The 25,060-nt window shown below is 36.8% G+C and overlaps 1 protein-coding gene across 2 annotated transcripts in view; it reads left to right on the plus strand.

Annotated features, from left to right (window-relative positions):
- The first annotated feature begins 11,548 nt into the window (after positions 1-11,548).
- Positions 11,549-25,060, plus strand: part of Akap6 (A-kinase anchoring protein 6) — a 281,320-nt gene continuing 267,808 nt past the window's right edge. For both annotated transcript variants that reach the window (XM_047538507.1, XM_047538508.1), the window contains exons 1-2: positions 11,549-11,799; positions 19,633-21,399. In XM_047538507.1, the coding sequence (XP_047394463.1) occupies positions 11,572-11,799; positions 19,633-21,399 (1,995 nt within the window). In that variant the 5' untranslated portion in view covers positions 11,549-11,571. The remainder of the gene's footprint in view (positions 11,800-19,632; positions 21,400-25,060) is intronic.

The raw sequence follows: 25,060 nt of genomic DNA on the forward strand, positions 1-25,060 counted from the left end.
AGCTTTCCTCTGCCATGCCCTTCTGCATGATGTTCTGCCTCACTCAGGTCCACAGCAATGGAGTTGGCTGACCATGGACTGAACCTCTGATCCCAGAATAAACTTTTCTCCTCTAAGTTTTTCTTATCAGGTATTTTGGTCACAACTATGAAAAGTTGAACTAACACACTATTTAATTGGTCTACATGTCTGTTTTTATTGCAGTACCATGCAGTTTTTGTTACTATAGCTCTGGAGTATAATTTGAAATTGAGTATTGCGAGGCCTCCAGCATTGCTGTTTTTCCCCTGAATTACTTTGGTTACTCTTGGTCTTTTATTCTTCATATGAGTTTAGGTCTTTTTTCTAGTTCTGTGAATAATGTCATCAATATTTTGATGGGGATTGCTTTTGTTATTATTGACTCATATTTTTAAATTGGTTGTTCTCTTAATGTTGAGGCTTAAGAGTACTTGTATATTTTGGATGACAATCTTTTATCAGTTGAATCTTTTGTAAATATTTTCTCCAAGTCTGTGACTTATCTTTTCATTCTCTTGATGGTATATTTAGCAGAACAGAGAATTTTAATTTTAATGAAATTCATTGTATCAGTTTTTTTGTTTTATATATTATGCTTTTGATATTACAGCTAAATAATTTGCCAAATTCAAGGTTTTCTAGATTTTCTCCTATAGTATCTCCAAGGATTTCATAGGTTTTTGTACTTAGATCTGTGATTCATTTTTGTGAAGGAAGAAAGATCTATGCCTAGATTCTTTTTCTTTTCTTCTTTTTTTTTTTTTTTCCTTCGTGTAGATATCTAATTGTTCCAGCACCATTTATTGAAAAACTATCTTTTCTTCATTGGATTGCCTTTGTTCCCTTATTGAAGACCTGTTGATTTTTATTCATGTGGATCTGTTTTGGGGATCTCTGTTCCGTTTCGTTTATCTATTCTTTAGTCAATACAACACTGTCTTTATTGCCTTTAGCTGTATGGTAAGTCTTGAAGTTGAATTGTGTCAGTCTTACTACCAAAGTTGTATGGTAAGTCTTGAAGTTGAATTGTGTCAGTCTTACTACCAAAGTGAGAGGAATCTTCTTCAATACAGTATTATGTTGGCTATTTGAATTTTTGTCTCTGTCTACACTTTGGAATCAGTTTGTTGATGTCTGTGAAATAACTTGCTGGGCTATTGATTGAGTTGAAGTTTTACATCAGGTGTTTGATTTCTTTCATCAGAGATTTGTAGTTTTTCTTATATAGATATTGTACTTTTTTATTAGATTAATACCTAAGTATTTCATTTTGGAGGGTACTAAGGTAAATGGTATTGTGCTTTTTATTTCAAATTCCACTTGTTCATTGCTGGTGCATAGGAAAGCAATTGACTTTTATATATCAACTTTTGTATCCTACAACCTTGCTATAAATACTTATTAGTTCCAAGAGTTTTTTTTGTCAGTTATTCCAGATTTTCTACATAGATGATCATGTTATCTGTGTACAAGATGGTTTTATTTCTTTCTTCCCAATCTGTACCTTCTATTTCCTCTTCTTTTTCTTCCTCTTTTTTTTTTTTTTTTTTTTTTTTAGTAATAGGTAGGACTTCCAGTATGATATTGAGAAAAACTGTTGAGAGTGGACATCCTCACCTTATTTTTTATTTTAGTGGGAAAGCTTCTACTTTCTGACTGTTAAATCTGATGCTAGTGTTATGGGGTGCAACTTAAGAACAGACTGATCACTACTGAGAAGTCCAAATTTGAGAATTTTTATTAAGCCGGCCAGCTGATTGTCTCACACAATGCCCCAAAAAATGGTTATTGAGAGAACAGCCCCGACCATAGGGTTGTGGAGGTTCTTATACCAAAAATCACATCAGTCATAAGTGTCTGTTGCTATGATTTGAAATTACAAATTAACATCATGAGATCTTCACCAGAGGGGAAAGTGGGTCAAAATGACCCTTACTTAGGTACAAATTAAAGAATAGTTACTAACATCCACACAATCACTGTTCACATGGTACATTGTTTAGGAGCAATAGGAATCAAAAGACAGCAATTTTTCATTATATAAGAATTGTCACTTTGTATTGCTACACTTGTCATGCTAAGTAACTGATGGATACAGAGGTGGGGTGTTCCCGTGGGAGAAGCTTATTTTCTACATAACATGGAGTGTCAGAGCAAAATAGAGTCTGTTTAGTCATTTCCCTTATAGTCTGGCCTATAACATTCTCATGGAGCCAGATCTGTCAGCCCATCACACGAGCTATAGGGTTTTTTTTTTTTTTTTTAATAGTTATTCTTTATCCACTCCTCTATTCCTACTATATGGAGAAAGGATAGTTTACTTTTGGGAAAATAAAAATACCTTGTCATAGAACATCTGTTAGTTTGTTTTTGGAGAAAGTTCAGTTTTGATAGTCAATTGAAAATGATGTTATACTCCACAAAAGGAAGTTTTTTTGTTTGGTTTTTGGTACAGGGTATTGAACTCAGGGGCACTCAACCACTGAACCACATCCCCAGTCCTATTTTGTATTTTATTTAGAGACATGGTCTCACTGAGTTGCTTAGCCCCTCCCTTTTGCTGAGGCTGTCTTTGAACTAGTGATCCTCCTGTCTCAGCCTCCCCAGTCACTGGAATTGCATGCATGTACCACCATGCCCAGCTAAGGAAGTTTTTTTTTTTTTTTTTTTTTTTTTTTTTCAAGTTACAAGCTTTAGCTGAAATGATTTACTTGAAAGTTTATTGACCAAATGATATTGTTATATTTTGTGAATGTACAGATATGTAACAAAAAATACCACTATTAGGTACAATTTCATTGTACCAATTAAAGCATGGGAAAAAAGTTTTATGTAAGTAATTGTGGTGTTCTCTTGATCTGCATTTTAAAATTTAAAGTACATATATATATATATATATATTAGGCAAAAATTTGTTCTCAGATTTTTCTAAGGAGTACACACACATATGGTGAGCATGTGGGTAAAGATACTTTTTTATCATTCATTTCTACAATTGATAATGATATATGGCATTTTGTAGTAAGACCAAAATATGTACATAAAATTCTTTTTATATTTACTTCTATCTTGCTTACTGACTATAGAACACGAAAATTTTCAATTCTAAGTGAATGGAATGTTCTGGATAAGATGAGTGTCCAAGATTTTTGAAACTCTGACAAGAAAAAGAAGTGGGAGTGAGGAGAACTATTCTTTAAAAGTAGGTGTCAGCTGGGTGTGGTGGCACATGCCTGTAATCCTGGCAACTCAGGAAGTTGAGGCAGGAGAATTGTGAGTTCAAAGCCAGCCTCAGCAACATAGTGAGGCCCTGTCTTGAAATTTAAAAAAAAAAGAGACTGGGGGTGTGGCAGTGGATAAGTGCCCCTGGGTTCAATCCCCAAATAAATACATAGTAGGCTTCAGTTTACTTTCATTTTAGGAAAACTGAATAGGCCCCAAAGTTACACAAATGTGAGTTTTGAAGGAATGAATGAAATTCATTGAATGAAATTATTTTTAGGGGAAGAGATAGAGAAACATTATTTGGGATTGTATATGAATGGAGAAATGCCTGCCATTTTTTCCTGTGGAGAGACAGATTGGAGATAAAGGGGGAAAATCACTTTTTCCCCATATTTTTTATTAGTGCACAGTAATTGTACATAATGGTGGGATTTATTGTTATATATTTGTACATGCACACAATATAATAACATAATTTGGCCAATATCACTCCCTGGCATTTCCCCCTGTCCTCCCCATCTTTCACCCCCTGGTTCCATTCCTCTACTGATCTCCCTTTGATGTTCATGACATCTGCCTCCACCTTTCTTTTCCTTTTTCCTCTGTGTCTTCCACAAATGAGAGAAAGCATACAACCCCAGAACTTCTAGATTTGACTTATTTTGCTTAACATAATATTCTCAAATTCCATCCATTTTCCTGCAAATGACATAATTTCACTTTGTTTCCTGCAAGGATTGCATGTGGGGAAGCAAGAGGCAAAGAGTAATGGGAAGGGCTGCATTTTGGGGACATGGATGTCAACCGTTGCTTTAGTATCAGGGTGAGGAAGTTGCTGGAAGGGCAGTTTTTGTATACAAAATCCTAGAAATTGGCAATTTGGGGCACTTTGGCAGATTGTTTACCCATGTGCACTTGTAATTTCACAGGGAAACCTAAATATTTTGGAATGGTTGAGAATGGGTCTGGGGTGGCTGGGTGGGGGGCTTATGATGAGACAGTGAAAAGATCCCCTCCCAGGGATAGTTAACAGGCGTTGAGGGGTCACTCTCAGAATTACTAAAATAAGCAATTAGAGCAATCACAGAAGAGTACCCTCATTTCTGTCCCAATCTGGTGATAACTGGACATAGTGGTTAAATACATAATAATTACTTTAATATCCCTTTATATAGAAGAAATAAGATATAACTAAATATACAACAATCTGTTTCACAAGAAAAGAAAAAGAAAAGCACTCTTTACACATAAGCATACAACCAAATAATAAAAACAAAAACCAATACAACCGACCAACTAGCTAGTTTATTTGTAAACAATCTTAAGTCACACAAATGTTGTCATCAACTACTTCAGTAACCAAAGATTTCTCTGTCAGGAGTTGCAACCTCCTATCTTTCTTGTCGTTTTAGACCATAACATATCTGGACGGGAACATGTGTTTGATTCTGTAATTCCAAAGGCCACAGAGGCCACTGTGCAGTAGGTGACTTAAATAAGATAGTGGAGAGTATCACTTTCCCACATTAGCACAATAATACCTGAGGAAAAAAATTGTATGGAACTTTGCACATACATTGTTAACAACTGTTTTTGCTTTAATTCACTTTGAGATGGGCTCCAGATTAGCCTCATTTTCTCTTGTACTTGCCAGAAATGTCTATGGAAGCTGTATGGAATCACCATATAGAATTAATGCTGATGGTCACAGTGCCATGACTTGAAGATTTGTGCTTTTTGTCATTTCCAAGAATTTAAAGGGAATGTATAACCCCAAGTGAATTTCTATGTGCCCTTTACTGAGACCATGAACTCTTTTTATTTTTAGTATTATCATATAGCAGAACTGACTTTCTTTTTTGGTGTACAGTTCTATAAATTTTAGTCCATGTGGAGATTTGTATCATCACTTCCACAGTCAAAATATAGAGCAATTTTATCACTCCAGCGCCCCCAAACTCTCTGTGCTATCAGTTTATTGCCAAATCCTTCCTATAACAAATCCTTGGCAATCATTAATCTGTTCTTTATCACTATACTTTTGTTTTATGAGAATGCCATATAAATGGAATTAAACAATGTATAATAGGTTTTTAGATTTTTTTAGTTGTAGATGGACACAATACCTTTATTTCATTTATTTATTCTTATGTTGTACTGAGGATCAAACCCAGCACCTCATACATGCAAGGCAAGTTCTCTACCACTGAGCCACAACCCCAGGACCAACAACGTATCATCTTTTGAGACTGGCTTCTTTCAGTTAGTATAATGCTTTGAGGTTTACCCAAATTGTTACGTGTCAGTTGTTCTTTTTTTCTGTGGCTGCATATTGTGTATATAGATTTATTATAACTTGTTGGTCCATTTACTTATTGAAGGACATATACGTTTTGGCAATTATGAATGGAGCTTTTTTCATTTTCGTGTATATACTAATTTTTATTTATTTACAATAAGCACTCAGGAGTGGGCTTTCTGGGTCACATGTAATTGTGTGTTTAACTCTAAGAAATAGCTAAATTCTTTTCCAGAATGATTGTATCAGTTTGCATTCCCATTAGCAGTGCAGGAGAGTTCAGTTGCTCTGGAATGCTTTAGGGTTTGGTATTGTCAGTAATTTTTCATTTGAGGCATTCTAATAAAATGCACACTGGCATCTCGTTGTGGCTTTAATTTGCATTTCCCCAATGGCTAATAATAAGCCTAAACATTTTAGTCTCGTGCTTAATACTATACTATACCCACTTTGGTGAAATGTTTGTTCAAATTTTGTGCCCTTTAAATTTTACAAATGGATTGGTTGTTTTCTTTCTTTCTCTTTGTTTTTTTGGGGGGCCGGTACTGGGTGTTAAACTCAGGTGCCCGACCACTGAGCCACCATCCCCAGTCCTATTTTGCATTTTATTTAGAGACAGGGTCTCACTGAGTTCCTTAGTGCCTCCATTTTGCTGAAGCTGACTTTGAACTGTTGATCCTCCTGCCTCCTGAGCCACTGGGATTACAGGCATGCACTACTGATTGGTTGTTTTCTTATTGTTGAGTTTTGAGAATTCTTTATTCCAAGGAGCAGTGTTTCTGTAACTATGAACTTGTGGATTGGCAATGATCTCTTGGACATGGAACTAAACGCAGAATTCACAAAGTAAAATAAAAATTGAATTTTATCAAATTTTAAAACTTCTTTGCTATGAAAGAAATTTTTTAAAAAGTATTCTTCATGGACATTTATCTTCTTGACTGTATGTACCTTCTGCTGACATGCCCCAACTTATCAAGCAGGGAACTCCAGGATGGCAGATCTAGGTATTATTTCATTTTGTATCCCTAGCACATTGATTAGTACATGTTCAATATATTCAGTGAGGTAATTAATTTCTAGTGACATTGTCCTTCTGTCCTTAATAAGCATAGGGTGAGCTGTGGAAAATTTGAATATCTATTTTAAAAAGTGGTTATTTAAAGAACATTTAAAGATTATTCTCAGTTTAAAATAAAGTTTGTTGGGGCTGGGAATATAGCTCAGTTGGTAGAGTGCTTGCCTAGCATGCACAAAGCCCGGAGTTCAGTCTCCAGCACTACCATTAGATAAATGAAGTTTGTTATTTTTAGAAATATCTGTTGATATAATCATCTCAGTGAACTCTCTGGAGAAAATTTCCTTTTTTCTCAAGAAAACATATAGAGAAATGAATGAAATCAGTGTAGGATTTTGGGAGACTTTAAGTAGCTAAAGCAATTGATAATTGGGATTTTGAAAAATATAACTTGGACTGGGGATGTGGCTTGGTGGGAGAGCACCTGCCTACCTTGCAGCAGGCCTCGATTTTTGATCCCTAGTACAAAAAACAAAAACAAACAAATAACAAAACAAAACATAAAAAAATGCCAAGTCGAAAAAAGAAAAGAAACCTAAATATTTTATCTATCAAAATTGATTTTTTGTAATTGTTAGTCTGGTAAAGGGAGATCAATATCATCACATTCTTGAGCAACTGTTTCTGATTTACATCTTAAATTTTCCCTACATACAACCTAAAGGCTTGTTCGTCAGCCTGTGATACTGGTTGAGAGGTAGTAGAACCTTAGGAGTGGGGCCTTGTGGGGGAAGTTAGGTTATTGGGGCTGTGCCCTAGAAGGTGATATTGGGTACCCTGCCCCTTCTTCTCTCTTTGCTTCCCAGCTGCCATGAGGTGAACATCTTACTTTATCATGTGTAATTGTTGCCATGATGTACGTGTTACAACAGGACCAAGGGGCCATGGACGGAAACCTCTGAAACTATGAGTCAAAGTAAATCTTTCTTCCTTATAAGTTGTTTATAATAGGTATTTTGTCATGGTATGGAAAACTGACTAAAACAGTGAGCAACTCACAGGTGCCAATAACTATGTAGAGAACCCAGGGAACCAGCCTTCTAGCGTGGAGAGACGATTCATGTACAGAAATAAATAAATCCTCTGGAATGAAGCTACCTGCTTTTGATGATGAAAGCTTTATAAATTATATGAAGGAGCATCCTGTTGTTTAATAATATTCAGATGAAGTTAGATATAGTAGCTTTCATTTGCTTATAACAGTACCAAAAAACAGATCTAGCTCTAGCAAGTTTCTGAAGGTTAATGCAGTTTGTCACAATATCTTTGGCCATCTCTTTCTGTTTCTGCCTTTCTTCTATCTTCTTATTCCAAAGGTCCTTCAGTTCTCTGTTCCTGGACCTTGCTTATAAGGGGGTAGGAGCTACCCTAAGGGAAAAGCCTGGATCTGGGGGTCTTGAGAGTGAGAAGGCTTGAACTGGCAGATTTTTTCCATGGTGTGATTGTCCCATGAGGCATACTTGAGAATGAGAAGAGGAATCCAAAAATCAGAGAACAGTCTGGTAGAGATGGCATTAGCTAGAGCGGCTGAAACAGATAGGAATATAAGCAAAAATTATGTGTGAGCAAGAGATATGGGATAATTTCAGACTATGAAAGGTGAGTATCCAAAAATAACCTGACTTATAGAAGATGTACTGGTAGACCTAAACATCTCTTCCATCAAAGCTGGATAGGGTTCCATGTCTATCACACACAATCTTCAGCATCTCATCCCTCTCTTGACCGTATTCCCTTTATGTAGATTCAATTTTCTGCCTACTACCACCCTTTTCTTTATCAAAACAGGAAATCAAACATTCATATTTGTTGGGTGATTACACTTCACTGTGAATTTTACTTACTTCATCAGTCATTGCCTTATTAAGATTTAAAATTTCTAATTATGGAATATAAGGTTTTATTTCTTGTTAATTCTCTTAGTAAGTAGATGGGAAGAAATATTTTGTATACAGGTCTTTAAGATGGACAGATAGATACATAGGTAGGTGGATAAATTTCTAGTTATGAAGGGATTGTTTCTTTCTATATTCCTAAGAAACTAGCTCTGTTCTGAAATTACTATTTATTTTCCAGTGTGTCGCACTACAGTGTTTGCAAATGTGTAATACACTGAGCAGTTTAGCCATGTGAACTGAACCAGTTTCAGGTTGCTTTTGGTCAAGTCACATGTGCCATTGAGTCTGAATACCAGTCATTCCTTACATGCATCAGTTAGGCTAGTCCACCCCCACCCGCCACCCCCATGCTTCCACTTCACCTTAATAATGGAGAGCCTGCAAGGCCTCCATCAGGTTGGGTCTCTTAGAGCCTTTTATTTCCAAACAGTTCCTGCTGAGAGGCAGCCATTCAGCAAATTGTTTTTAAAAGTCTCTCATACCTAAGTTATCTGACTGAATAAAAATAAATAGAAAGTCCATAATCTTCAGCTTCTTTCATATAAATGTCCAACAAATTGACAATTGTTAAAGGGCTAAACATTAGATACTTCAGACCAGTTTTTCTATAAATAGTCATTCAACATTTTGTAGAGGGGCAGGGAAAGCTCATTTTCTGTTATTAAAAAGTATACAGTTCAGAAGTGCTCAGTTATCTTCTTTAAACAAATCTCCCATTAAAAGTTCAAAGCAAAGTTCATCTGTCTCTCTCTCTCTGTCTCTCTGTCTCTCTGTCTCTCTGACACACACACACACACACACACAAGCATGCACACACACCTGTAGTTATTCTACAGTTTGTGTGTTCATGTACTTGTTGTCAAACCAGACAATTGGTGGAAGAGTAGATGACACAAAAATAATTACATAAATTAATAGACTGCAGAAAGTTGCACCATACTGTGTAGTATTTAGCTTCAAAGATTCAATAGAGACTGCAAGGGCACACTGCCAAAATACACAGTGGAGAGAGGTTGATTTTTGTGGGGAGAGTGTTTCTCTCCCCTAAGGTTTCATCTACCTCTGTGGGAACTGGGTCAATTTACCTTTCCTTTATAAGGAGTCAGGTGTGGGAACCTAAATTAACCGGCACGATGATGTTTTACAGATTGTTTCCCCTGAATAGTTGCCTGGCAATCTTGACCCATAACCAGGCTCTGACCACATTAATACATCCATTATGAAGAAGCCAAATCAAGAGGGACAGATGGCAAGTGTTTGGGTATGAAATTTTCATGGTGCCAAAGCTATATATAACCTTTTGTATTGGGGGATGTGAGTGGGGAGGTGAGAAATGCCTGTGTGGCTATTCTGAGCAGGTGATATAAAGGTCACCCAAGCCTTTTTCTCTCCTAGGTATATAAAGTATCCTGCATCTGTAGGATCAAAGTGAGATGCAGGAAATGGAGACTAACAAATCTGAGTTATGAAATCAAGAGGGTGAGGAAGTTGAACACACTACCAAGACAGTGACTAAAGTGATCCCCATAGATGCTGTACTTGGAGGGGGTCACATATGGGAAAAAAGGGTGGGGAGCTGGTGACCTGGGTGAGCTAGAAGAGTCAGGAGTGAAAAAGTTGGACAAAGAAGAGACATAGGAGACCTTCTGATGTTGTTACCTGGTGAATGACAAGGCATGAAGGTCCTAGAAGTTTTGAAGTAAAGGCAATGCTATGCTAGGGCATTGATTCATCAGTGTGAATATTGAAATTACCTAAAATAATGGTATGCATAGTATGGAGAGAGGAAAATGTGAACCAGATGCATTCTCCAGTGGAATTCAGAGGAGTTTTGAAAGTTTTTCTCTAAAATAATTGCTGAATTTTACAAAATCAGAAAGCTATGTTTCTAGCTTAGAAAGACAGTTTTGACACTGATAGTAGGGGCCAGAACTCAAATGTTATCACACAATTTTAGCCTTAACAAAAATCATAACTAAAAGCCTAATTTTTAAAAATCATTGATGCACAACTAAAAACGTGTAACTGAGCACTTTTAGCTGACACCTACATCATTTTGATACTTAATGGTCTCTTAAATTGCCCAAGTAAATGCTACTGTTGATGCCACTCATTTCATGCTTCTGGCCTCTGACAGCACAATGGAAATTTGGGAACTTGTAAGAGCAAGTGACATGTCAGATACCGAATCTGTCTACCTAATAGTATGTGTGAAGGAGATTGAAAACTTGATTTAGTCATGTTTTTGTTTAAAATGTCTAGGTCTTAAAAATAAAACTGTATTTTGTCCTTTTTCATCCTTGGAATTTTGTTTGGCTTTGTTTCTTAAAAGGGATTTCTGTTTGCAAAGTATAGGTTGGAAATTTAGATATTCATTGTGAATTAAATATTAAATGGTGTCCTTGGGGGAAAGTGACAATTGCCCCTTACACTGAAGACCTCAGAGCTCACTGAGAACTTGCCTTGTCAAATGTGACCTTTGAAGAGTGCTTCAGTATAGAGATGTAGGGGAAGAATTCTTTGTAGGTAAATAAACAGGTACTGAGAAGGGCTGGGAATCCCTGTGAAGCATACATTCTGCCACACCTTTCTTTATGCTGGATGTCTGAGTGATGTTTCCATCCTGAAATATTATGAGCTCTATAGAGCTTACCACTGGAAAATAGAACAGCTGTTGGTTCCCTTCCAGAACCCCAAACAAACTTTATAAAAGAGAATAGAAAGTGGATTGGTGAGGCGAACCCCTCACCTTGGCTGAACTTTCAATTTGGGCATCTAAATAGAATAGGAAGATTTTTTCAATTTAGAGAAAGATCAGCATACCTGTAAGTATGAAGACTCAGTGCACAAGAATATGACCTATAACTATGTACCTGAACTACAGCAAAGATCAGGTATTCATGTGCTAATATTGGACCTGATAATTGGTGTCAGGTATAAGAGTGACTCTTTTTTTTTTTTTAACCCTTTCACCCCAAAGGGGGGAGAAACTTGTTCTCACATGTTTGCTTTTCTTTGCTACAGGACATTTTGTGAAGATATTTCTGACCATGTTGAACAAAATCCATGCCTCCCTTGAAACAGAGTTCTCCCTAAAGTTGCTGTCTTACTCTGTCAATGTGATCGTGGACATCCACGCGGTGCAGCTCCTTTGGCACCAGCTCCGAGTGTCGGTGCTGGTTCTACGAGAGCGCATTCTGCAAGGACTGCAGGATGCCAATGGCAACTACACCAGGCAGACAGACATTCTGCAAGCTTTCTCTGAAGAGACAAAGGAGGTGAGTGTTTTCTTTGAAGAGAAGTGATACCTGTGTCAAGCATGACCATTGAGAATGTTTTCAGTGTAAAGAGGTGAGGTAGGAATTCTTTGCAGATAAATAAGCAGGTCCTAAGCTGGACTTTGAATCTAGGTGTAGTGAACAGAAGCTAGGGTACTTCTAATGTGAACGAGGCTTTAGATGAGAGTTAACTAACATCTAGTAGTTTACACAGAGCCTATCCATAGTTTTTGCTACAAACCTGACTTCCTGTTCCCCTTCAAATATTTAATACTTACTTATTGAAAAATTACTATGTCCAAGTGTTAGGTGTCAAGAATATAATAATGATTAAAACATAGTCTTCACCTTTAAGGAACTTTGTAGCGGAGAATGGAGACAAGTGTATAAACATTAAGGCCCAACTGTGATAAGTTTAAAAGATTCAGTAGAAGAAGTGGATCTAACCTGAAACTTGAAGAAGAGGCAGAATTAGATGGGTGATTGGGGTAGAATACTTTCTAGACACAGGGAATGACGAGATCAGGTAAGAGAGAGTGACAGGCTTATAGACAGATAAGACAGGAATAAAAAACTCGGAACAGGATGCAGGATTTGGCCCAGAAGGTAAGCAGAGGTCGGATCACAAAGATAAAAAGCTGTTAACACCATATTAGCAGAATTAGGCCTTATTTCGAGGACAAAGGAAGTGTTTGTTCTGGGAACTGCCATGATTAGATTCATGCTTTAGAAAAATTATTCTGAATGTAGTGAATCAAATGGACATTAGAATATTACAGAACTAATTTATATTTCTTGTTCATGTTAATAGAACTTGAAACAGTTTTTTTGTTATTACTTATTATTTTTAAATAGTTTTTTTGTTATTACTGATGAATTATTTCATCAAAGATGCTGTAAATTTGAATCCAAGTGAATTCTACCATTCTCCATTAATTGGAAGACGGAGGCAAGAGGATTGAATATTCAAGGCCAGCCTCAGCAACTTAGTGAAACTCTTTCATAATAAAAATAAAAAGGGTTGGGGATGTAGCTCAGTGGTAGAACACTTGCCTAGCATGTGTGAGTCCCTGGGTTCAAAACTTATACACACACACACACACACTATGAAAAGTATGAAAACCTTCAGGCTAATGGCCCTGGTCGCTGTTTTCACATGAAGCAGTGGTTCTCACAGTGTGAACTCAACAATTATTTGTGGATTGGATTTGAAGCAGGTTAGTTTTTATTTGGGATCAGTCTTTAGTATTATAGAGATGTAAGAATATATTGTCTAAGGAGCAGAGGAAAAGTAGATTTTCAATCATCTGCTTTGTGAATATTTTCTATGAATTGAAATTATACCTCCATGACCATCCTTCCTGAAACTGGATTTTTATTCTGTTTGTGTTTCTTGTGTGACTCTATGAGAATCAATCCATGCTGGGATTGTGGAAAACAGGAAGGGAATTTGGGTAAAATTCTCAACTTTATCAGAATAAATTCAGATGGGAAAGATTTGTAGATTAAAGGGAGAAATGTCAAAACACATCAAAACATAACAAAACACTGATAAATGAGAATAGTAGATGTCTTTCCAGTGAAGAAGGATTCACTTTTCTATTTTTAGAAGTTAGCTGAATTTCAGAGTCACATTAAAGAGACAATTTGAAATTCTAGAAAGTGGAAAGTTCTAACTCTTTTGTTTCTTGAAAAAGCAAAATATATGTTTTATTCTTTATCTAAATATGGAATTAACCATATGTAGTAAACAAATTGGCAAATGCTATCCTAAGATAAAACAGCTAATCAACCAAATGAATAAAAACTACTTTAAAGTAAAACTCAAAATTGTATAAAAAATGTGTTGCACTGAAATTTTTATATTTTAGACACTGTGATAATCACTTTGTTTAATCTAGTAAGGAAGGTAAGTGGTATTAAAATTGTTCCATTTTATAGATGGAGAAACTGAATTTATGAGAGGTTAAGCAAATGTTTAAGGTTAAAAACCTAGGAATAATTAAATAAAACCAAACCAGCACTCCTGTAATCCCGGCCACTTGGGAGACCCAGCAGGAGGATGGCTAGTTCAAAACCAGCCTCATCAAAAGTAGGGTGCTAAGCAACTCAGAGAGACCCTGTCTCTAAATAAAATACAAAATAGGGCTGGGAATGTGGCTCAGTGGTTGAGTGCCCCTGAATTCCATCCTAGTACCCCACCCCACAAACATAAATAAAACCAAACCAGTTTTTAATTGATTTCTATTTTAATAGCAATTCTTTCCTCCCTTTCTTCCTTCTTTTTTTTCTACTTTTTTCTAAATTTTTATTGACTTCCTACTATGTATAAGGCATTAGGCATTAAAGATAAATAACATATTAGTAATCATCTTCCTAATTTTGTTTGCTCCTCACACTGTTCTGGAAGGTAGGCAGGGCAGGTGCTATTATTCTCATTTCACAGGTGTTATCATTATATCCATCTTACATATGAAAGAAGCTAATGTCACATAGCTAGTGATAATTTAATGATTCTGTTAATTTATCATTGTGTCCAAAATACCTGATAAGAACAATTTAGAGGAGGAAAAGTTTATTTTGGGTTCATGGTTTCAAGGGTTCAATCTGTGGATGGCCAATTCCTTTACTCTTGCCCTGAGGTGAGGCAGAATGTCATGGTAGAAGGGCATGGCAGAGGAAAACTGCTTAGCTTATGGCAGCCAGGAAGCTGAGAGGGAACTGGAAGCCAGGTGGTCAAGATATGATCCTCAGGAGCATACCCGTAGTGACCAACTTCCTCCAACCACACCTCACCTCCCTGCAGTTTACCACCCCGTATAGTAGTCCTCTCAAATGAATACCTCCCCTTGATGGATCAATCCACCAAAGAGGTTACAGTGCTCATAATCTAATCATTCCACTTCTGAACTTGCTATATTAGATAACCTGTGAGCTTTTGTGGGGAAACCACATATCCAAATCATAATAATAATTAAGATTAACACAGTAGCAAACGTTGATGAAGACTATGTGCAAATGATGTGATAAGCACCTCATCTAAATGATATTTTCTTCTCCATGGGGATACATTGTTCCTTCCAGAGTACTCACAACATAACATTTTGTGTATTCCTCCACTAGCACTTATTGTGAGTAAACTTATAACAAGACAAAGTTTGTGATAGATTTTGAACTGTATGAAAATTAGTTCCAGATTATATTCATCTGTCTTCCACAGAATGTAGTTTGTATCACTGTGTATAAATTTTTGATAAATTGAATTAAATAATGGAGATAATCACCACTTTAGGTGTGGACCAGGGAGGTATCACTTTAGGTTGGTGAACTGTGAATTAATCATAGCAATTCTTCAATTCATAATTTCAGCCTGTAGAAAATGAAAATTCTTAAGAATCATTAATATAGCATAAATAAAAATATTGAAATGCTTTTGTGTATTTTTCCCTTGACCATCAGAAATGGAACTTTTCCTCACACTTCCCTGTCATACTTTGCTCTTCTCAGCCCTCTGCTGCTCTCTGGAACGTACCTAGAGCTGTGGACTCCTAACAGTAGAACAGAAAGAAATCTGCATGAATTTAGTCCATCGAGTCTGAGGACTCTGGGGATGTGTGGCACTTTGATAAGAGGTCCATGAATTTGTATTTTAGGGATTAAAACAACAAATACTATGTAGTTAGATTAGAAGAGTTAGGGAACAGAGTGATATGCTTTTTTTTTTTTTTTTTTTTTTTTTTAACTGTACCTATACTTTAAAAGTTAGAATTCCATTTCTGATTCTCTTTTCAGGGAGAACACTAAATAAGGGCATAAAAATGACCTTCAGTAGCAATGGAGACTGATGTACTCTTGGGGCATTTTAATAGATATTCTAAATTACGAGTATTAAATTTCATGTTCATTTGGTGGCAAAATATAGTATTATACATATACACACAGTATAATATACATACATAATACATAATACAGTTGAAAAAGAAAGCTCTAAAAGTATTTGGAACTAGACTTCAGTTAACTTAATTATGGGTAAGGAACAAAGCAAATTTTCTTGCTTCAAATTATTTTTTTAAAATGGTGGGGGATCTTCCTTAATGTCTGAGATAAGATTGAAGCCTGTAATAAAGTGAATAAATTACCACCTCCTGAAAAGTTGCTTCATAACATATTAAATGGAGGTATATTTGATTGGAGTCATTGCAAGGCAGTTCTGACATAGGTGTCTGCACTAATAATTAAGCATAATATTTTTGAAATTAAAAAAGACAGTAAAACAACATGCACTCATCCCAAGTTCATGCCTACCTGAGACTATTACTTATACATATTAGAAAACTATCTGGGAAGGTGGTCAGGAAGGAAGCAATAGGACTAAAAGTATTAGTACTACTAAATAATATTTCAAATAATGAAACTCAGTGTTCATTTGTTGTGAGAAACTATAAAGAACTTTCTTTTCTTAAAATTGCCTCCGTACCATGAACAACAATGCTGTTTTTGGTTGCTCCCCACTCCCCTATGAAATTTTTTTTCCACTTTAAAAAAGTACAGTATGAATAAAAATAATTATCCTCAAGTGATTCAACTATCTCACTAGTTGAGATAGTTGGCCTTGCTGGCTACAGAATCAGACAGGACCTTTGGAGGCATTGAGTACCTTCAAGTGTATTTTCTTTTCTAAACCAGAGATCCCTGAAGATTTAAGAAGGGCAGTCATACCCTATTCTCTGAGATAAAGTCATATATTCATCTAACATATATATTCAGTATATTCATTTAACATCATTTATTGAGCACCTATTATTCAAGACAGTATCCCTGGTTTTAAGGTGCTGTGACCACCGAAATGGGAACTAAATATACTCCTAGGGCTGTGATGTTCCCTGTTTGTCCAAAGGCAGGTGACTGATACTTTCAGCAATCTCATTGTCACCTGAACTCTCAAAGTTTCTTTTTCTCTACTCATCATAGAAACACCTTTCTTTAGTGCCTTTTTAACTTCATGCAAGTACCACAGTACAATAACTATGATAGAAATGACAAAAAATAAATTTGCAATTATTTTGTAACTAGCTGATAATTGGACTAGGTCTTATGGGATAATTTTTGGACTTGACCATCACTTATAATACTATTTCTATAAAAGAGCAACTTCTGAGTGGTGAACAATAAAAGATTTTAAAAAGTACAACCTGCTTTTAAATTGGGAATCTCACTATTACTCTCTTAAAAATTGTACAAAAGTGTGACATTTATTGGCTACCTCATTCCTTGGTATTTTGTGTTTCTGACTTTGTTATTTAAAGAGCCTAGGCCAGATATGAACCTCAAAAGCCACACAATTCCTTTTAGATAATTTTTGTTGAGATTGGCAGCTAATACTGATTTCTTTCTTTGTGTAGTATAATTTGGCATTAGAGGTAACTCTCATTTTGAAGAAACTTTCCTCCTCAACATATTTTATTACTAAAAATAATAATAAAAGCAGTAAGAGTGAACATTCATTGAGTACTTACCCATATCTTACATATATTATTTCCTTTAAGCTTCTCAACATCCCTGTGACATGGCTTATCATTTCCTTCTTACAGATGAAGGAAACAAAACTAAGCAACATCAAACTACTGACTTTTAGTTGCATAGCTAATTAGTGCTAGGCAAGAATTTGTCTCTAAAGCTTGGACTTTTAATCATTGGAATCAACTAGAAGTATGTAATCAGAGGAATAAGTTATAGGAAGGCATAGAGAAATGTCCCAAAATGTCATAATTCATTCATTTATTCAACAGAGGTGTCTGAGTGCTCATTCTCTTCAGATATCTTGCTAAATGCTGCAGGTACACAGGTCAGTTGATTATTTTCTGTGTGATTTATACTTTTACAGTGTTCACATACTGTGTGTGAAACAAATGAATCACATAATCACAATCGTATATATTTACATTGAGATAAATGCTTGAAGGGATAATAGTATAGATTTGAGAGATTATAATAAAAGATTCTGACTTAAGTGATGGTTTGGAATCTTGAAGAAGTATAAACCTGAGCTAAACTCTTCGGGATGAATAAGAATCAGATAGTTAAGAGGTGCAGGTGGGAAGATTTCCAGATATGAAATAACAAGAGCAAAGGCCCTGAGGCAGGAGGAAACATGATATATTCAGAACTGTAAGAAGGCTAATGTGACTGGGTACAGTTGCAGAAGGGAAAGTAGCATGAAAAAGGCTTTTTCATATCTGGCCTTGGAAGGGTTAGAATTTTTAACCTAACAGCAAGAGGAAGCTACTAAAGAATTTTAAGCAGAGAAGTAACAGCACCAGATTTCAATTTGTAAAGGTTACTTTGGTGGAACTGTGAAAAACAAATGGGAAGAGGGATTATGTCAGGTTAAAGTAATTTCCAATACTCAGAATTTGGACTTTGGATCAGACAACCTTGATGGACTCAGGATATTTTGTAAAACCAAAGAATAGTACAGAGCCCAGAGAAAAGTTCTAAGGATAGTGCAGAGCCCAGAGAAAAGTTCCAATTTATGGATGAGAAAACTGAGGCTTAGAAAGTTAAATGAGACTTTCTGTCATTGTTATTTGGATTATCCAGATGTGAAGTAAGGGCGAAGGAATTGGGAGATAAAGACAAGGTGAAAGTCCGAAGGCAGAGAGCATTCCCAAACCAAAACAAACAATTGAACAATAAAACCCCACATATGATCCTGATGAGGCCAGATCTTGGGATAACCTGGTTGAAAGGAACACAGGGTCCAGCAACCACATGAGATCTGGCTTCAGTGGGCTCATCCCAGTTATTCCTCCAGCAGAATGGAGGTCTGAGGATATAGTAACCTTTCACTTTTCTATTTTCTTCCTTTATTTCCTAAAGGGCTTGATTAGACCAGGCTGTTCCTTAACCTGATAAGAAAATCAGGATTTCAGGGGCCCTTTTACCCCAAATTATCAATAAAAAACCTCCGCCTATTTGTTGTGTGATATAAGAAAGTAGATTAGAGGGGCTGGGGCTATAGCTCAGTGGTCTTGCATAACATGCACAAGACCTGAGTTCAGTTCCTAATACCACAGAAAAAAGAAAAAAACTACATATAGGGAAGTGGGAACTTAGACTCTAGCATACACTGGTTGATTTAGGGGGAGGGGGAGAAATGCATGCAGAGGGAAGAGGAGATGGGGGGCTAGGATGATAAAGTTTTGACATTCATTAATTTTTTCCTGGAGTAACTATGTGTACCTTTGAAAGGGTGGGGCCAAATAGAAACTGGTCTTGAACTATTTCTGATATGTATTTGAAATTTCAGTAGTTTACCTTTCTGTGATTTGTGAATATTTAAATGATTGGTTTAATACAATTAATTATTCCACTTTAAAATCCTTATTGAGCATCTACCATGACCTAGCCATTGTGGTAGGTATTAGAGTGATAACAAAAAACAAAACACACACTCATAGAGATTTTACTATTACATTATTTTGTTCTCAGAAATTTTATTACTTAAGGCTTTACTTATGAATGCTTATTAAAGGATTAATATACTAGTTTTATCTAGACAGTTAGATAAAACTAACTTTGGGCTTTACTTGGGCTTGACCTTGTCCATTTCTCTTATGGATCAATAAAAGTCTTCAAATGTTTAAGAACAGGATACTGCCTATGATTTAATGAGATAATTGATTAGTATGCCTTTCTGTATGCCAAAATAGAAGCTGTCAAGACGGATACATTTCTGAGCTTAACAGCAGCCTGTGCTGAGATTTCATTTGAACAGCAGTTGAGTATAATTCATGTTGCATTTACTGAAACCATTACCATTCTCTGTTCCAGGGCCGGCTTGATTCTCTAACAGAAGTGGATGACTCAGGACAGTTAACTATCAAATGTTCTCAAAATTACTTGTCTCTGGATTGTGGTATCACTGCATTTGAACTATCTGACTACAGTCCCAGTGAGGATTTGCTCAGTGGCCTGGGTGACATGACCTCTAGCCAGGTTAAAACCAAACCCTTTGACTCTTGGAGCTATAGTGAGATGGAAAAGGAGTTCCCTGAGCTGATCCGAAGTGTTGGGTTACTAACAGTGGCTGCTGACCCCGTTCCTTCCAACTGCAGTGAAGCAGTCAGTGAGGGGACGTCTCAGGTATCTCTTTCAGCAGAAGACAAAGGTGGACGTGAGGAAAACAGTGCTTCTGCAGTTGGAGAGCAGTCAGTCTCAACATCAGATATGCCATCTTCCGGGGAAGCTCTGACAAAGGCTATTCAACCATCTTCCGAGACTGTGAAGCAAGAATCCAGTTCCTCCTCACATCTTGGCTCGAAGAACCAACAGCCTCCTCCTTGTGAGAATGCAACCCCTAAGCGATCCATCAGAGACTGCTTTAATTATAATGAGGACTCTCCCACACAACCCACATTGCCAAAAAGAGGGCTTTTCCTTAAAGAAGAAACTTTAAAGAATGATCTGAAAGGCAGTGATGGCAAGAAGGTGATGGTTGATCTGAAGCCTGAGATGAGCAGAAGCACCCCTTCCCTGGTGGACCCTCCTGACAGATCTAAGCTTTGCCTGGTGTTACAGTCTTCCTACCCCAGCAGCCCTTCTGCTGCCAGCCAGTCCTATGAGTGTCTGTACAAGGTGGGGGTTGGGAATCTTGAAAACATAGTCAGAAGTCACATTAGAGAAATCTCTTCCAGTCTGGGAAAGCTTAATGACTGCCACAAGGAGAAACTTCGACTTAAAAAACCACGGAAGACCTCAGAAGAGGTGCCTCCATGCCGAACACCTAAACAGGTAACTGGTTCGGGCAAGCAAACTGAAAACATGAGGAGCTCAGTAGTGCCGAACGGAATGCCTTCCTGTACTTCCAAGGCCATAAAGGGGCCAGAAACAGATTCTGCTTCCACATCCTCAGTTGAGCCATGTAGTCAGAGAAGTCGGAGTGCCAAATTGCCACTGCAGTCAGAGACATCCAGTTCACCACCTTTCACTCAGAGCAGTGAATCTTCTGTTGGCTCAGACAATACTGTGTCTTCAGAACCCCTTCTTAAAAAACATGAAAGCAAAAAAGGTTGCTCCTCCTCCCCAAGTCATGTCACCAGGAATGGTCAGGTTGTGGAGGCCTGGTATGGCTCTGATGAATACCTAGCACTGCCCTCTCACCTTAAGCAGACAGAAGTGTTAGCTTTGAAGCTAGAAAACCTAACAAAACTTCTGCCTCAGAAACCCAGAGTTGAAACCATTCAGAATATTGATGACTGGGAACTGTCTGAAATGAATTCAGATTCTGAGATCTACCCAACATACCATGTCAAGAAAAAACATACAAGGCTAGGCAGAGTGTCTCCAAGCTCATCCAGTGACATAGCCTCTTCCCTGGGGGAGAGCATTGAATCTGGGCCACTGAGTGACATTCTTTCTGATGAGGAGCTGTGTATGCCTCTTTCTGGTATGAAAAAATTCACTGATGAGAAATCAGAGAGAGCTTCATCCTCTGAGAAAAATGAGAGCCATTCCACCACAAAATCAGCTTTAATTCAGAAGCTAATGCAAGATATTCAAAACCAAGATAACTATGAAGCCATATGGGAAAAAATAGAGGTAAGGTGGTCTTAACCTGATTGATTTCTTACCTGATTTTTGGAAGTAATGCTGGGAAAACATCAGTTCCTCCCCAATTCATTATCATGTATTACTATTTTTGATAGCCAATTCCCCAAAGATAGAAACAAAAAAGCACAATGAACACTATGTTGTGACATTATTTGTATTATTTATAGAACTGCCCTGTCAATGAGTTGACTTGAAGAGTTCCTGCCTGGCCTAGAATTCTCTGTTAGCACTGCTCAAATTTAACAGGATTCCTAATGAATGGTGGACTCCCTGGATATAACAAAATAAAATAAAACAATATCTATACATATGTAAGTGTTTCAGGAATATATGAACAGAATATTACAGTATCTTCAGTACTTTTTGACTGATTTGTTCTGACCCCAGAATAGCTTCCCCATCTCTAGTAATTTCCTGTTGAAATAGACCAGGCATTTGTACTTTATCAGGAATCTCTGTTTTTCTTTATGCTCCTTCCTTGGTGAGACCTTTGGCTTTATGATAATGCCATCTGGGGAACTGCTATTTTGGGTAAATCTATACTTTTTGAATGAATTGTTAGTTATGACAAAATCTTTGAGGATAGGCTTATCAAAATTCTTAGGGCTGAGCTCCATGATTTAAGTTATAAGTTGATTTTTTAAGAGGCACCTGAGCCAAAAAGGTTCACTCTGATTACTCTGGTGATAGCCCTTTCTCCAGAGCTCCACTGGAAATAAATTCATTCAATGGGATCATTTTTATGGTTTCTTGTTCAGTGACATAAATAAGCATGCCTTATATCATTTGTATAGCATTTTACTGTGTGTAAACTCTTCCAGATGGATTTTTTTTACTTGATCTTCTCAGTCATTATATGAAACAGGCAGATAATGCCAGATTATTTTCCCTTTATACTGATGAAAATAGTAAGCTCAGGTTGTTTACCCCAAGCTGGACAGACAGATACCTAGACAGACAGAATGAACCCTTTGCTTGGGAACTGAGACACAAACCATGTCTACTGGTTCTCAAACCAGTTTTCTTCTATTATATCATGTTGCCTCCCTAAAGAGGTTAGAATATCTCCTTCACTAGGACTATATCTTTAGAGGAGAACAATGTTTAGGAGCATCCCCATTTAATAGAGAAGATTGATATAACCCAAAGGTTGGTTTTATGGTACTACTCCCAGTATATTCAGTTTTGAACACCATTCTGAGACCAGTGTTATGCCAGACACTTGATTAAAGTATTGTACCTGGGAGGAGAAAATGTAGGTTCTTAAAAGAAAGAAGGAAGAATTAGCATAAATATACAATAATCATAACTTCATGCTATTAATTTAAATGACATACTTATGTATCTACTCATCACAACAATCCTAATATTAACTCCATTTTATAGATGAGAAGACTGAGGAAATTGTCTATAGATCCCATACTACTGATTAAATGCTCTCATGCCTCTCCATAAAGAAGAGGTTAATGTGTACTATATGTAAACAATGTAGTATGGAAGAGAAGAAGTAATGCCAGTGGAGCTAGAATTTGCCTGGGATGTTCTTGTGAAGTGCTAACCTTGTATGGGACTCTGAAGGATGTTCAAGATTTAGATAAGGAGAAGGAAATTGGGCAGGTCAGGGAGGAGGAGCATAAACTAAAATGCAGAAATCAGAATGGGAATAATAATGGATGTGGGGGTCCAAAGAGAGCTGTCCCAGTTGAAAGATCTGTGATCAGAGAACAAAAGTTTTCATACCTGTAATGGACATGGTTGCAGCAAGACCCTGAAAGCTACAGTAAAGCAATTAGAATTTGTTTACCAGGCATCAACAACTTCTCTGAAAGGGAATGAGAGTGGTAATACAAGCCATAATAAATAATGCTTTTTTATCCTTTATTTTGTATTTGCTTGGGATAATTATTTACATGTCTCATTCTACTTAAGTTCTAAAATGTAGGAATTTTTCATATGAAAAAACTAAGGCAGCATATGGTTAGGAAACTTGCTCAAGGTCTCACAACTATTAGGTGCAAAGTCAGTATTTGAAGCCAAAGCCAGCACACTAAAGCAATGTAGGCCATGATCTCTAATCGTCTTTCTGGAAAGTTTAATTGGCAATAATGGTAGTGCCTCGTAGCTGTGGTGGTGCCTAGTGTGGAGATATCAGCCCAAGGCAGAAAAACTCAGGAACTGATGTGATGTAGACTGAATAAGGAGGTATTGTCAAGGAAGTAAACAGGATCTAGAAAACTGGTTCCAGGCCTTGTTCAGTCATTAAAATCTGGCCCACAGCTAGTCATGCTCCTTTCTGAGCCTTATATTTTCTTGTTTAAAAGGATTATTTTAACCAACTGATGGCTATGCTACCAATTTCCAATGGTAAAATTGTACAAAAGTGAAACCAAGTTTTCAGCATCTGGGGACTGGTATATTTCAAATAGATGGAAATATTTAGATAGGTAGCTAGTTTAAGGAAGAGATGGGATAGATACAATCTTTTAAACTCTGTATATAAGGTAAGTATATGGTAAAGTCTTTAAGAAGAAGTGTCTTATATAATTGGAAATACTATACTGGTTGAGATATGAAGTGAAGGCAATAAAATTAAGTTCTTTCCTCTGCCCAACCTCCCTTCACTCATTGGTGAAGTAGCAATGACAGCTACCAACTCCTGGTCAATTGAACTTGGATATCACACCCTAGTTTGGTCTCTTCCAAATAGTGATTTAGAGAACTTATTCTTCTTGCAGAATTTAAGAGACAATATTACTTAACACCTTTGTACCAGTCCTATAATAGAATTACCTATGATAATTTTATTATAGGATTCTTGTTACTATCCTGAAAAGTAGGTTTTCATTTTGTTTTTTAGTGGTTCTTTTTAGTTATACTTGACAGTAGAATCCATTTTGACATAATTGTAAAAGCATGGATTATATCTTTTTCTAATTTAGTCCCCAAGGTTTTTAAAAAGCCCTAAATTGGCCACTTCTCTCTCCCTCTGGTATTTCCACTTTGGTCCTAGCAATCACTACTCCTCCTGCCTGGATTGCCGCGGAAGCCTCTTAGCTGGTTTCTTTGTTTCTATTCTGTTTCCCTTTCAATTGAATCCCAACATGGTAGCCAGAATGACCCTTTTAAAACATAAATCATAAGTCAGATAATGTCACCCCTCTGCTTAAAATACAGCAACTTCTATCAGTGCATTTAGATGTCCTACATGGAGTGGTCTCCTAGTTTCCTCTCTGCCTTTATTTCCAACTGCTTTTCCCCATGACCATTTCACTCCATTTCCACTGGCTTCTGTCGTTCCTAGAAAATGTTAGTCTCCTATATTTTAGGACCTTTGTCAGTTTCCCTTGACTACATTCTCTCCATCAGATGCCCTCATTTCTGATTCCTCCACCTTTTCTGAATCTTTTCTTTTTTTAATTCATTTTTATTGTAAACAAATGGGATGCAACTTGTTTCTCTGTACATGAAGTAGAGGCATACCATTTGTGTAATCATACATTTACCTAGGGTAATAGTTTTTGCTTCATTCTGTTATTTTTTTCTTCCCCCCCACCCCTCCCACCCCTCTTATCCTTCTAATACAGTCCCTCCTTCCTCCATTCTTGCCCCCCTCCCATCCCCTATATGTGTCATCATCTGCTTATCAGCG

This window comes from Sciurus carolinensis, chromosome 2, assembly GCF_902686445.1.
Source record: "Sciurus carolinensis chromosome 2, mSciCar1.2, whole genome shotgun sequence".
Taxonomy (NCBI): domain Eukaryota; kingdom Metazoa; phylum Chordata; class Mammalia; order Rodentia; family Sciuridae; genus Sciurus; species Sciurus carolinensis.